The sequence below is a fragment of the Ambystoma mexicanum genome, chromosome 8, assembly GCF_040938575.1.
Source record: "Ambystoma mexicanum isolate Mex_15411 chromosome 8, UKY_AmexF1_1, whole genome shotgun sequence".
Classification (NCBI taxonomy): Eukaryota; Metazoa; Chordata; class Amphibia; order Caudata; family Ambystomatidae; genus Ambystoma; species Ambystoma mexicanum.
The window spans coordinates 399,962,378-399,977,298 of NC_090929.1; the positions used below are offsets into that span (position 1 = coordinate 399,962,378).

The 14,921-nt window shown below is 47.9% G+C and overlaps 1 protein-coding gene across 1 annotated transcript in view; it reads right to left on the reverse strand.

Annotated features, from left to right (window-relative positions):
- Positions 1-2,273: 2,273 nt before the first annotated feature.
- Positions 2,274-14,921, reverse strand: part of LOC138471985 (uncharacterized) — a 478,612-nt gene continuing 465,964 nt past the window's right edge. Inside the window, exon 4 of the mRNA XM_069609893.1 lies at positions 2,274-4,203. Within this exon, the coding sequence (XP_069465994.1) occupies positions 3,023-4,203 (1,181 nt within the window). The 3' untranslated portion in view covers positions 2,274-3,022. The remainder of the gene's footprint in view (positions 4,204-14,921) is intronic.

A 14,921-nucleotide genomic window follows, 5' to 3' on the forward strand; every position in this document is an offset into this window, starting at 1 on the left:
TTTGTAGAAGGCATGAAATAGATCAATCCGCGGTAGCAAAAGGAGTATGGGCCCCCCTCATTATAATCATCTTTGAACTGAGTAAGAATTTTGATGGAACTTTATTGGGGTACAGTCAGCCCAAAGTCCTCAGCCATTGCGGTGAAGCTAAAGCTTTCCAATGAGGTAGTCAGACCCTCCCCTCAACCCCTTCAGAAGGACATTTAAAATCATCTCTGGTTGCACAAAGCCTTCCTATTCTCTAGACATTGGTTCCTAGGACTGTGCCTACTGAAAGTGGCTGCCCTGCAAGTGTTCTTTGGCAACATTCCTGTCTGCAAAGGACAGACAGAGGGCTCACCCTATCCTCCAAGACCATAGCCCTGACTCACTCAGCACCTTTGACTCAAAGTAAGCCACTGCAATGACCCATTGTAGCCGCTTTCAATATTTAACGATTAATTTCAAGCATCTCCAAGACCGCTCGACGTAGACACTCCACTGTTTCCACATCCGATACCCAACAAAACTTTGAGCATCACAGTCAGACACAGCCTGTCTGGTCACAAGCTTCTTTTGAGGCTAGACAGTTGCAGACTCTCAACGAAATGTTGTATCCAGGTTGAGCCGGATCAATGCCCAAGCAGAGTCTTTTTACCATGCACCATAGATCAGTCAAGACTCCGCTCTGGTGACTCAACCTCTCCTGCCTGCTTCATCAAGCCTCGCACTGTTGCCGTACTGAGCTGTTGAACCTCATCGATGTGGCACCCTGACTCAAAAGCCATATCGAAAAGGATCCAGATTCTCAGGACAATGACGATTAGCCTACAAACAAGAATCAAACTTATACCAAGTGGTTCTTTCGCCCTGCCGGTTCCATGGGAAGTCGTGATATTTAAGACTCCACCCTGTACCTTTTTAAAGAAATACTTGAACTTTGCTACGAAACAAAAGACAATTGCCATATACCCCTGTCATTCCCACAGTCCCCCTGTTATCCAAGTGCCTGCATATTCTGTGTATTCCCTTACATAAATTGCATGTTGGTGTTTTAAGTGTGCGCCTATTTTTTTGTTTAATTAAAAACTCCTATTTTTTATAGAACCTTGATTGGTCCTCTCTTTTTTGGTACCACAGGACTATTGTTTTTTTAGATACTTTGTTGCTGGCTCACACCCCCACTTGAAGAGTATAGCCTGCCAAAGAGATAAAGGAGGTGTACCATTGATGTTGTGCCATTTCACTTTTATGATTGAGATTGTTGCTGGTTTAGTAGTAGTGTGATGCTGAGTAGGCGTTTAGGAACCCCCACACATACCTGGACTCCTGCAGAGCAGCATTCACTTTGTGACAGGTACGCTAATATATTTCATTCAAAGGTGCAAAATACACATCAGAAAGTTCTTAGCAATGACGGAAGTTAATTCAAACATTCACATATATTTAGAACTCTTCTGTGATACCATTTAACAGGTTACAACAAAAGTTGGGTTTTGGGCAGAGGGAGTTTTCGCATGTACCACCAGACCACATCAATTTAGAAACATGGTCCTTTGGCCTCTATTTTTATCCATCTTCCTTTTATCTGTACCAGTAACCATTCTCAGTCACTTACACCATACTAAAACTGGTAGAACAACCACAGTATATTGACTTGGATTGTACTATATCAATCCTATTTTTGGCCACTTTCCAGAAGAGCAGCATTGTGCTTGGCAAGGTTAACAGAAATACGAGCAGGTCAGCGACATTAGAAAGCCGATTTTACAGAACTCGCCCATTTCCTTGCAGACCAGTTTGTTCAAGGCCCACTTGCTCGCACGTTTTCTCACCACATTTCACTGCAAATGGAACGAAGTGGGCAGTCGGGTTGGTTTAGGTTTTTAGAAAGGTGGGGGAGGGGGTTTGCAGTGAAATGTGGTAAAACCAAGTCAACAAATGGGTCTCGAGCAAATTAAGCTAGGAAACAGATCCGATTATACACACGTCAAAGCAATGACATTCTAGCTTTAAGTTGTGCCCTTGTTGAAAGACACTCAAGTCCTGTGGCATCACATTTTAAGCAGAGGAAAGAATCATCTTGCACTGGGAAGCTCTTATCAAATCAATCCACATTGAAAGTGGTCATATCCATCCCTGATCTTCAGGCAATTAAGCAGCTCATCACCATGTATTCCCTTTTAAAAGTGTCGATATTCAAAGTTTCATGCAGGACACATTTTTCTTGAGTGAATAACTTTCCTTGTTTTAATGCTTCTTCTACCTTAACTTTACCAAATCCTAGTACACGCTTTTGAAACACCTTGATTATCCTTTTTATTTACATTTGTTAGTGTTCTTCATGACATGAATTAAAACAAGTAGAGGACCTTAAAGCATACTCATGCATGGCCATTCCAACAAATTAAAGTCTGTGCACAAACTCCGAAATACGACCATATTCTAAAAATCGCACCTCTTGTAAATATTCAACTCATCCGTTGACTTCAAAAAAGATGGCCCACCTAGGTGACTGCACACGGCTATGTCGAAGATGCAACCATTCTCAAAATGTTATTGAGTCATGTGTATAGATTATCCAATACGACAGAAAAGAGGATACCTCTCAGATTCTAACATTTATCTACGGCTTACACTTTTCAGGTTTCTCTCCTAGATTTCCAAGTTATAAATAACAAGACAGGAATTAACATTTTTCCGTCAGCGTCGGTAAAGAAAATGTTCGGCAGCACCTTACTTTGAAATCATCTTGAAACCTTTTTTTTCATTTCTTTTAACAATTTGCACTGTAAACATTCCCAAAAAGAATACAAGACATGACCTTAAACTACAACAATTATGGCCTTTTATACTTGTCCAAGGTCTATCATGACTAGGCGAACATCTGACCATGGTCTCTTTGCATACAAATGTCAGAAAAAATACTCTGTCATTGAAAAGTGAATGCAAGCCCGATGGCTAGTCATCATTAGGTCCAGTTGTGGTTAGACGTCAATGGTTCACCTAACATGGTGTTTGTTTTCATTGCACGGTTTGTAGTCTACTCAGGTTGGGGTGCTAAAGATTCATAGTTCGAACTGGCAGGAAGGTGAGGCTGAAAACTTTGAGTTAATAATTTATGGGCACTCATGTGCTTTCTGAGGGAACTTGGATGAGTGTAGGATTTCCCACACACTTTGCAGATATATGGTTTGTCACATGTATGCACATGCATGTGCTTTTTCCGGTCACTGGAGTTGCCAAATTGCTTGGTGCAGTCCTTGAATTCACACTTGAAGGGTTTTTCACCCGTGTGCGTTCTTCTGTGGATCTTGAGGTTCTCAGTTCTGGAAAACACTTTCCTGCAGCCAGGAAACAGGCAAAGGAATGGTTTTTCACCAGTGTGAACACGGATGTGGTTCCAAAGTTTATATCTGGCTTTAAAAGGCTTTCCATCTCTCAGACAGTGTTCCCAGAAACATATGTGATGAGGCTCATCTGGTCCTCGGATATGATCTTCAAAAACGTGAGTGACCAACTCGTGCATGAAGTGGAAAGAGTTATTGCAGATTTTCTTGGGGTTGATCAGCTGCTCAGGATCAATCCACTTGCAGGTTAGGTCCTGTTTCATGGGGTCATGCATGTAGTAGAAGGGGCCACGCATGGAATGGAAGTGGTATGCATCAGATTTTGCTCCATTCTCTCCTGTGTGTGCGCGCGGACATTTAATGTGAGCCAATTGATCACTGAAGCTTTCTCCACACTCAGAGCATATATACAGCTGTTCATCTGTGTTCTTTCTCTCATAAAATATAACATGTGGCACTTGACTCAAGCCTTCATAACGCTGTAGATAAGCACGTCTCTTTTCTTCAAGATAAATGCTGCTCTTGGTACTAAGATCAAGCGCCTCATTGACATTTTCACCACTATTCTGATAATCATATGAATTCTCCCCAAGATGACTTTTCCATTGCATTTCATTATGTGATCCCTGACTGTAACCCTTCACATACTTTTTGTATGTTTTATTTCCTTCGTGGGTTTTTTGTTCTTCAGAAGAGTCTGTTGGGCTGCTGGTATCTTCCTCATGCTTGGTAGTTTCTCCTAATCGGCGGGCTACCCGTTGATATTGTCTAAGGAGTTGACTCTGGGAAAGAGTTTTGTGCTTTTTCCAGTACAAGGTCTTATTTGGTCCCCATTTCTCACCACTTCTTCCACTTTTGCTTTTGGCTCCATTCTCTGTTGAAAGGAAAGAGAAGTCAATTAATGTTTGTAATATTAACCAAATGTTTTGCTGAAAAACAATACAATCCGAAAATACTAGCTATATAAATTCTGCTAGCTTCATGTAGTACAGTATTCTCATGGTTTACACTAAGTCCGAAAGACTTAATAGGAGTTGGGTACATAGAGCTAGTATGTGAGAACGAGAGTGTTATCAGTTGCAGAACTCTGATTATTATAAAATGTGCTTATTTGAACACAAGTGCAGTTAATGAACAGAGAAGAAATATTCTAGGAAATTGCAGGCAATGTTTCCATTTCATAAACCGCATTTAAAGCCTTAGATATGCAAGTAGAGGATATCTGCCTGACTGCATACATGCAGCAATTATCCAAGGACTCCAGATCAAGTCTCCTCTTTGGGAGCCTGAAAGAACATGAAGACAACTGTGCACCAGAACTACTGTTGTAAATGAATTATGGCTGTTCCAGTGAAGACCTGTTTTGACCAAAGAGTTAACTGTTCAGTACATGTGGGTTACTAAAGAAGGTCCCGCAAACCAAATTGGAATTTATTGATGAATGGACATGTGCACACTCTCTGTGATGCTCAACTAATCCACTGGTCAGTCAGAGGGTGAAAGCAGGGGCATCGCCAATTAGGGACAAGTTACTTACCTGTAACTGTTGTTCTCCAGCATGGGTTTGGCATGGATTCAAATGCTCATGAATATTCCCCGTCGTCAGGCTGGGAATCCCCGGTAAAGAAAAAATCAGTATCAGTTTAGTTTCTGATCTGTCTTTCTTAGTAGTAACCAATCACTGATCTCTGGGTCATACTTCCCCCAGCCAATGACTGCCCTCTCCCTAAGCCCCGCCTCTGGCAGCCATCCTCAGATTTGGTAGCACGCAAAGCCATCCTCAGATTTGGTAGCACGCAAAGTGGCAGTATGACCAAGTGAAGAGCCGCAGAGGGGTAGGTGGGAGGGTTCGCATGTGAACCCATGCCAGACCCATGCTGGAGAACAACAGTTACAGGTAAGTAACTTGTTCCTTCTCCAGCATGGGGTCTGGCATGGATTCACATGCTCATGAATAAAAGAATACATTGCAGTATACACATGCACAACCACGGGAGGTGGCAAAGGCTCAACATTAAGCATTACAACCAAAACTCAACATTAAACAATTCTTACCTCCTCACCAGGCTCACCTTAGGCAAACAGGTTGCGCAGCACTGCTTGGCCGACCCTGGAGTCCCGATTGACGCAGTAGAATCTTGTGAAGGTGTGCGTCGACCTCCACGTAGCAGCTCTGCAGATGTCCAGCAGGGGCACACCAGACAGGAATGCCGTGGTAGCAGCGATCGCTCTGATCGAATGGGCTCTCGGACGGCCGTGCAGCGGTCGGTTTGCCAACCTGCGACAGTGCATGATGCAGCTGGAGAGCCAACTGGAAATGGAAGTCTTCGAGGGAGCCTTCCCTTGATTCACAGACCTAAAGTTCACAAACAGTTGTGACGTCTTCTGAACACTCTTTGTGCGGTCCACGTAGAACTTCAGCGCTCTAGCTACATCCAGCAAGTGCAAAGTCCTCTTGGCCGGCGTCGAAGGTGACGGGAAGAAAACTGGTAACACCAAGGGCTTGTTGAGGTGGTAGTCCGATGGCACCTTGGGCATGAAAGAGGGGTGCGTCCTCAGCACCACCCTCATGTGATGAAAAGTCAAGTATGGAGGCTTGCAAGATAGGGCCTGGATCTCTCCCACTCGTCGTGCGGAGGTGATGGCCACGAGGAACGCTGCCTTCCATGACAGGAACTTCAAAGGCGCCGAATGCATAGGCTCGAATGGGGCCCCCATGAGCCTGGTCAGCACCACATTAAGCTCCCACGCCGGGGCAGGAGCCTTCACCGGTGGGAACGATCGGACTAGACCCTTCATAAATTCCTTCACCAGTCGATGAGACCACAAGGACGCCTGTCCCGTAGTCCTGGTATATCGGGAGATGGCAGCCAGATGTATTTTGATGGAGGCGTGAGCCAGTCCCGCTTTGGCCAGCGACAGTAGGTACGGCAGTACTTGAGGGGCCGTAATCCGCAGAGGGTTAATCTTCTGTGCACGGCACCAGACAGAGAACCTCTTCCACTTATGACAATAACACTTGAGAGTTGAGGACGCCCTGGCTTTTGCAAGAACCTCTCTGCAGTCAGCCGGGATATCGTACCCTCCAAACTCTAGTGCTGCAGGAGCCAGGCCTGAAAGTTCAGCGACTGTGGGTCGTGATGGAGAATGGCGCCCCCTTCTCTGGAGAGAAGATCCGCGTCCGCCGGCAGCTTGACTGGTGGGGACGCTGACAAGTCCAGAAGGTCTGGGAACCAGATCTGCCTCGGCCACGCCGGTGCGACGAGGATCATTCTGCACCTGGACTTCTTGAGGCGGAGCAGCAACGGCAACGGAGGGAACGCGTATAGAAACAGGCCGTCCCAGGGGGAACGAGAAAGCATCGCCCATGCTCCTCGGCTGCAGGAACCTGCTGGCAAACCTGTGGGACTTGGAGTTCGTCGCCGTCGTGAAAAGGTCGATCCGGGGTTTGCCCCATAATTGAAAGAGCCAATCCACCTGGTCCTGACGTAGTTCCCACTCGTGGCACGAGCGCAGCTCCCTGCGGAGTGAGTCGGCGATGGTGTTTTTTATTCCTGCCAAGTGGAAGGGAACCATAAACATCCCCTGGGCGAAGGCCCAGTGCCACAGATCCTGGGCCTCCTTGGATAGGGCTGGTGGGGATCTGGTGCCTCCCTGCTTCCATATGTAGAACATCGTGGTGGTGATGTCGGTGAAGATCCTCACCACTTTGTCCTTGAGGGACGGAAGGAACGACTTGAGCCCCCAGAACACTGCTCAGAGCTCCAGAATGTTGATGTGGAGAGACCTCTCCTCCAGGAGCCAAAGGCCTCTTGCATGGAGATATCCGGTGTGGGCCCCCCAACCCTCCAGAGAGGCGTCCGTCGTCAGTCTCCTGAAACACCGGGGTTTGAAAGTCCGTGCCTATAGTGAGGTGAGCACGGGTACCCCACCATAGGATCGCCCGACGGAACTCCTTGTCGAGAGGGATCCTGTCCTCGAAGCAGCCCGTCGCCTGAAACCAGCGGGTGTCGAGGAACTCCTGAAGCGGACGCATCTGAAGTCTGCAAAGGGGTACAAGATAGATGCATGAGGACATCATCCCGAGGAGGGACTTGATGGACCTCACCCTGGCCACGTCCGTGGTAAACAGGCGCCGCACCTTGCCCAGGATGGTCTTCGTCCTCTCGTCTGACGGGGAGGCCAATTGCCCGACTGTATCGAGCTTCGCTCCCAGAAACAGTGATACTTGCGACGGAACCAGGTGGGATTTGGGGTAGTTGATGGCGAACCCCAGTTCTGTGAGCAGCCGGACGGTCCTCGCTGTGTGTTCAACGGCAAGTTCTCTTGTCCTTGCCCGGATTAGCCAGTCGTCCAGGTAGGGGACGTGGATCCCCTGCAGGCGCAGCCGCGCCGCCACTGGTGCCAGGCACTTGGTGAATACCCTGGGTGCCGACTTTAATCCGAACGGTAGGGCTCTGAATTGGTAGTGGCGTCCCTGAACCACGAACCTGAGAAACTTCCTGTGCCCTTTTAGAATGGGGATGTGGAAGCAAGCATCCTCCAGGCCCAACGACGATAGGAAGTCGCCCTCCTCCAGCTGTCCCAGCACGTGCTGGAGGGTGACCATCCTGAATTCTGCGCCTTGATGCATTTGTTTAACCGACGCAGGTCCAGGATGGGGCGCCAACTGCCTGTCTTCTTTCTGACGAGGAAGTACCTTGAGTACACTCCGGAGCCCCGGAGCCTGCTGGGGACGAGCTCGATGGCACCTTTCTTGAGCATCGCCTTTACCTCCAACAGCAGTTGAGGGACGTGATTCTCCTTCCTGGCCACGGGGGGGGAATGCGAGGGCACTTCTTTTGGAATTCCAGTGAGTGCCCGTTGGACAGGGTGTCCAGCACCCACACGCTGACGAACTTCATCAGCTGGCCCTCCCACCGGGGTGCTTCGGTGGGGGCCCGACGACACGGCCGGGTCAGTCTTGCTTGGAGGCGGCCTTGCCGCTTTGGCCTCCTTGGCGACGACAGTGGGATCCCCCTTGCTTGCCGCAACCTCTGTCGGCCTCCTGGGAAGTGGAGCAGGCCGCCTGGCGGTATGCAGAAGAGCCACCGCTGGATCCTTTGGAGGCACCCTGTCTGCCTCCGGAGCTCCGAAAGGGCTGTCGTTGTTTAAGTACCCCTAGGGCCCGGGCCGTCTCCGAGTCGGTCTTGATGGCCTGGAGAGACTCATCCACCGCCTTACCAAAAAGGTTGTTGCCGTCGAACGGCATATCCAACACTCTGGTCTGGACGTCCTGGCGAAAGTCTGTTGCCTTGAGCCATCCTCTTTGTCGGAGGCAAACTGTTGCCCAGTTGGCGAAATCCGGTATCGGTAATGTCCGTTGCCACCGTTATGGCGTGATCCGACGCCACCTCGCCTTCCTGCAGAATTTGTAGGGCCTCTGCCCTCTTGTCGTCAGGTAGCAAGTCTAGCAGGGGAGCTATCTTGAATCAGAGCTCCCTGTCTTAGCGGGCCACGATCCCATGGAGTCCAACTTCTTGCCCTTGCTGTCCGGCGGGGAAGTTGAAGCTGCCGCACCCGCTGCTCTCTTAGCCTCTGCCGAGACGACAGAGCCCGGCGTGGGCTGGGCCCTGAGGCACAAGGGGGCGGCATCAGGGACTCGGTACTTCTTTTCGTAACTGTCCTCTTGGCGGGTGTCGTGGAAGGGTTCTTGAGGACAGAAAGCCCCTCGTCCCAGATGTCGTCGAGCAAAGGCACCGCGAGGACCGTCTTCCTCTTGGCCTCTCGTCGTTGGTAAAGAAACCCTTCCTTTTTTTGTTCTTCAGGACAAAGCTGGAAGAGGTCGGATGCCCTGGTTATCATGGCGTGAAAGGAGCCAATTTCGTTGGCTGGGGAAGCCCGAGGAATGGGGAAGGTGATGACGGGATGTCTGCTGTGTCATCGCCGCCGTCGTCGTCCGTTGCCGTACCCTCTCTAGGGTCCGGCGAGGGGGATGAGGGGTCCACAGGCCTCGCAGGCAGAAAGGGCGGAGAGGGGTGGACTCTCCTCCGCTTGTTCGGAGGGTTTCCCGACGGGCCTGGTTCTGGATCCTCCGTCGGGGTCCGTGGTAATCTCCTCCTTATCTCGGTACATAAGGATTGGATCGCCAACAAAATGGCCGCCGAGCTATCCTGGGGCTCAGGTAATGGCTGCGACGGACGGGATGGCCGCTCCACTGGGCCCTCTTCGTCGCCATCGTCGATCACGTCAGCGGAGACCGTCCCCTGGGATCGAACCTACTTGAACCTCTCGTTGAGGCCTATGAACCTCTCGTTGAGGCCCTTCTCGGTTTCCACCAGCTCCTCAGAGGCTGATTCCGAGTCTGTAATTGCCATCGGCCCACCCCCCAGGGACATCACGGGGGTCTTAACGATGGGCTGGAAAGAGGATTCCCTCTGCGGTGGCAGGGATACTCTGGGCCCAGAGGCCGTTTCCACTGGCGTAGTCTCAGCCGGCTTTGCCAGGGTCACAGCGACCACTTCGATAGAGGCCTTTGCCGGCTGGATCAAAGCCCTCACCACCTTAGGTGCGTCCTGGGCCTTCGCCTTGGGGGGAGGGTCAGCGCCTCGCTCCCCCTTCGAGATCGACCGGGGCCGCTCCAGCAGCTCACCCGGGTTCTCGGACTTCCTCTTCCCCGAACCAGAGCGCTGGCTCGTGGTTGAACGTGCCGGGGAAGTCCCGCCCTGCCTGGCAGCCGAAGAGCCCGACCTTTCAGCACTCCCGGTGCCCGCAGACTCACGGTGCTTGGCTTTCTGTTGGGCCCCCGTCGCTGGGACGCCCTCACAGGACTTAGAAGCCCGCTCAGACTTTTTCTTCGCTTTCTCACCTGCTGTGCCCCTCTCCAGCCAGGCGGCGAGGCGGGAACGACGATCTTGTTTGGTCCGTTCCGAAAGAATCTTGCAGAATGCACAGTCCTTCTCCACGTGCGTCTTGTCCTCATGGAGGCAGTAGAGACATCGCAAATGCTCGTCCCCCTTGAAAACGTTTTGTAATCCGCATCCAGGGCAGCACCTGAAAAGCTTGGATCCGGGCGTCGAGCTTCCCTTGTCCTGGGCCATTTCCGTTGAGGTAGGCCGCAGATGTTCCGGAATCCTCCAAGAAGCGTAAACTCGACGAAAACTTCACCCTTGAGGGGCGTAGAAGAATTCCGAAACGGGTCCCCGTTATCCGAAGTAGAAATGGTGGAGCTTGAGGCTCGATTAAACAGAAAAAATGAGAAAATCTCCTGAAAAAGCGCGAAAACGCAGTAAAAAACACCAGAGCTAAAGCACGAGGACTCCCAACACTGGAGCGTGCAGTAAAAATCCTTGGATGGCTGCCAGAGGCGGGGCTTAGGGAGAGGGCAGTCATTGGCTGGGGGCAGTATGACCCAGAGATCAGCGATTGGTTACTACTAAGAAAGACAGATCAGAAACGAAACTGATACTGATTTTTTCTTTACCGAGGCCTGACGACGGGGAATATTCATGAGCATGAGCATGTGAATCCATGCCAGACCCCATGCTGGAGAAGCTCCTTAATTAGTAAAATGTAATTGCTGTACACTGAATATTGTTACTGTCAATTAAAATGAAAAGTACGAGTTATGTCACACACTCAATTCTGAGCAAGGCCCTCGAATGTATCCCAAATTGAGGAAAAATAAATCAAACATTTGAAAAACATATGCTTTTGTGAATCTGACTGTAACAGGACTTTTCTTTTCTCCATGTACTGACCCATGGTCACAGAATCCACCAAAGGCTCCACCTGCACATCATGGTAAAGGAACCACTGGTTTTAAAATTGCCAGAAAACAGAAAGAACATTTAGAGAACAGGTTTTGAGCAACTTTGATGCATGCTGGTTATAAAAGAAAGAGACACAGCAAGTGAACGGATCTCTTGAGCAAGATAGAATAAGAAACCACAAAAGGACAGGCCGGTGAAGAAAGCAGCTGCCACAAAGTATAAAACATCATCTGGTCTGATACAAGGTGGAGCCCTTGTAATCGATGACTCCAACATGTTTATACTTATGTTTATGGACTGGACAGCAGGTTTTGACTGTAGGTGTTTGAACAGCTGTTAAGTCTTTTACTGAACCTAGGATATTTGTATAAAATATATGATATACAAGCAAAAGTACAGACATGAGAATACTCATGAATTGTTTAAGATCAGTGATCCTGTAGGTTGCTGTTCTCATTCGCTTGATGTGCTTTGCACTCTGAAGTAAACTGCACTGAGAATGGGCATTGTGGGTGGGTGACTGACGTACTCCGGAGCAGACGTTAGGGGGAGGCGAGAGTTGGTGTGCTGCAACATACTCTATTCTCTCCCAGCCTATTGCCTCATTCTGGCATGGTACAGTTTGTTGCAGTGCATTGTGGTGCAAATGTCCCAGATAACGTGCATTCTAGTGTTGAGGACCTTCTACGACCACATCGATATTTCGCCGATTTCAGGCAACTATCAAGTGAGGTGGTGGTGAAATGCAGGGAAGGGTTGGAATTGTATAAGGACCAATGGTTCGCCAAGCCACAAACCCACACATTTTCACTTTTATAACTATAGATCTATGTAGGCTATTTGTATATAATATTTAAAATAAGCAATTTGTGCAAAGTCACATGACAGTGCCACTCGGTAGTTTAGCATTAGCATTACTAAAAGTTCATCTACAACTTCAAGTCTTCTAAAACTAACATACATTTGCTGGTGTTACACACACACACACACACACCCCTCCCCCACACCCTCCCCCTTTAATGCCAAGGAGATGAGGTGAGGCTAATAGGAGGTGTTGTTTTCAGCCATCTTCAATTTGTGCACGGTTTTGTCTGACAAAACCAGATTTTACTATAGGGTATGCAAGACATCACCACTGCAATGACCAGGAATGAAAACGTGAATGTGAAGGAGCCCAGATCTACCAGTTCAAAGCAAGATCAGTTCTCAGGTTTCTTTAGGTCAAGACAGTTGGTGATCATCCACTCCTCAATATGCTTGAAGCAGTCTGCACCAGATCAACACGTGCTATTACTTTGCACAGTTTGAGATGTAGCAAAGTATCAGCAGCATATATGGGGTAGCTAATCTTTTGGAAGTTGAGGGTGTGAGGGGGCATGTGCACGCTGATATGGAATAGCAACATGCCAGTCTCTAGGGGACACTGCAAGAATTCCTGTTGAATGGGTACATGAAGCACAGCTTCCCCTGAAGGATAGGACAGCACTGGAATGAGTAACAAGTTTAGGGGGTCCTGTTGATGCCTGTAGGAGTTTATTATGTAGGTTAGCAGTAAGGATCTATGTACTGTATCAATGGCCGCAGAGAAAAAAGGCAGGACCAAAGTGCAAATGTGTTTTTTATTCTGTGTGTCAGTCAGGGAGCCGGAACAGTAATCATCCAGGAGGTTGTTTGTAGGTGTGCAGACAGTTGTCCAACTATTACAAAGGGTTTTGAAACATTTTGTAAGCCCGAGATGGGTCAGAATGTGGCCAGGTTTTGTGGGAAGGCGGTTAGTTTCCCCAGGTATTGGGTTCATTGACTTGTGTTGGAGTATGGCTGTGATTTACCCAGTTAGTGAGTCATTGATAAAGCAGGTTATGAGAAGGGTATTTCAGAGAGACTGTCTGCTTAAGAGTTGATTTAGATGCTAGTTGTAGGGTACAACCTTTCGTCGCAGGAGGTTTTTTCGCGGTTTTTTTTACCGCTTATTTTTTTTCAAAAAACCTGTGGTAAAATTCCCAGCGAAAAAAAAATCCTGTGATAAAATGACATGGAACCAGTTGTAGAGGTCTGTTGCGAGGGGGATGTCTTGGATGAGGACCTTGGTGGCCCGTGGTTTTAAGGCAGAAGTAAAGTGTGGCCTGGTCATGCAAGGATGGGCTGAGCCAGGTTACGCATGGGCGATACACTGGCAAAAGAGGCAATGTTCCCTCGATTTGAAGAACTCCATCAGATCATAACAGTATGGTGCAAAATTAGCACTCGCCACTAGTTTGTGATAATTGACTCTTGGCGAGTAAGACAGGGTGTGCTCCATGTGTAAGATGGAGGTGCCGAGTTATCTTGTAACGTGAAACCCTGATGACAGGGTTGTTTAGAAAGGGAGGGGGGGCACAGACGAGTAAGCGAGGGGTGCCAACATTATGTAAGGCCTGAAATACTTCCTTTGTGGAGCTACTAGCCTCAGATACGAGTTTGTAACCAAGTAATTTTGGCTTTTCATACACCACTTTGGAATCTCTGTTGTGAAGGGGGCAGGTGGAGCGATTATACCCGACAAATTACACTCAGCGATGCACAATGGCGCTTCAATGAAGTTTCATTATGTAGCAATGGCAGTGACTGCTGAACCAACTGTTTGCTGGTCTTAGTCCTACAGGGTTTAAAGGAGGCCACAAAGTTGAGGGCATTCAACACATCAATTTCCAGGGCCAGAGACTTTTTTTGTCCGCAAATAGCATAGATTTATGTTGTGTAAGGCTGTCCTTCGGCCCTCTGGCTGGAAGTTGTTTAAATTGAAGTGCACCGATGTCGACTACCTTTCTTGGCCTTGTGTGCAGTGCCGTTAAATTGCTTCGTATAATAAACGTCAAAAAGGTAAAATTTCACTGACTCAGCATAACTGGACCGAAATTCTTACAATATTCAGCGCCCACCAACAGAAAGAACGACAGTTGTAGATTTCAAACCCTCCTTTAAAAGGTATAGGTGTATTTTCTGCAAATTCTAAACTTTCAGGTGACACAAGGAGTTTGCGCAATTCTGGATGGGGATGGCAGAACCGTTTTAGAACAGATCTGCACCTTAATAGAGCCCACTTCTATAACACATAGTTTTGGGCAACATAACGTGATAAATAACAGCAGTCAATCAACAGAACATGTTTGCACTTTTAAATATGATTAGACTTCATAAATACCTTACAGAACACATGGCTGGTGGTATGTGCAATAAACTGTAGTATTTATAGTTTTAGACAAATAAATACCTCAAGTATTAAATAAAGCAGTGCATAAACCAAGTATACAGTCCTTACTCCTGTTAGTTCAGTAAAGTGTACGTGGATACCAAATCATCTTTCATGTGACATGAACTAAACACCGTCTGTTCCCAAAGGCAATATACAATTAATTCAAATTCCCAATGTCCCAATACCATTAATCCTAAAGTTATTCCTTATCTAAAAGGCACCTGTAGTCGTCTTTTTTTATTTATTTGTTTAATCAAAAATAAGATTTTTTAAAAATGAAGTGAATTATTCGCAAGGATTGTCGTCTAGTTCCTCAGTGTTCAGACAGTCTGAAGGGTTTAAATCGCTTTAACTCATGACTGTTGTGTTTGAGTGCTGTTTGAGGAAACATTTTGCTCAATTTTGAACGCTGCAATTCGCCAACTGTTTCTGCCACCTCCTATCAGTCTGTGCCACCATGTCTCTGCGTTAGGGAGCAGGTGGCTCACAATCAAGTTGTTTAGATATTGGAATCTGATCTGACGAGTCCCTGAGCATCTTAACAATAGATGTTGTACGGTCTCTTTGTTTTGTTCAAACGTGCCTTTGCAATAGCGACAGATGTGTGTC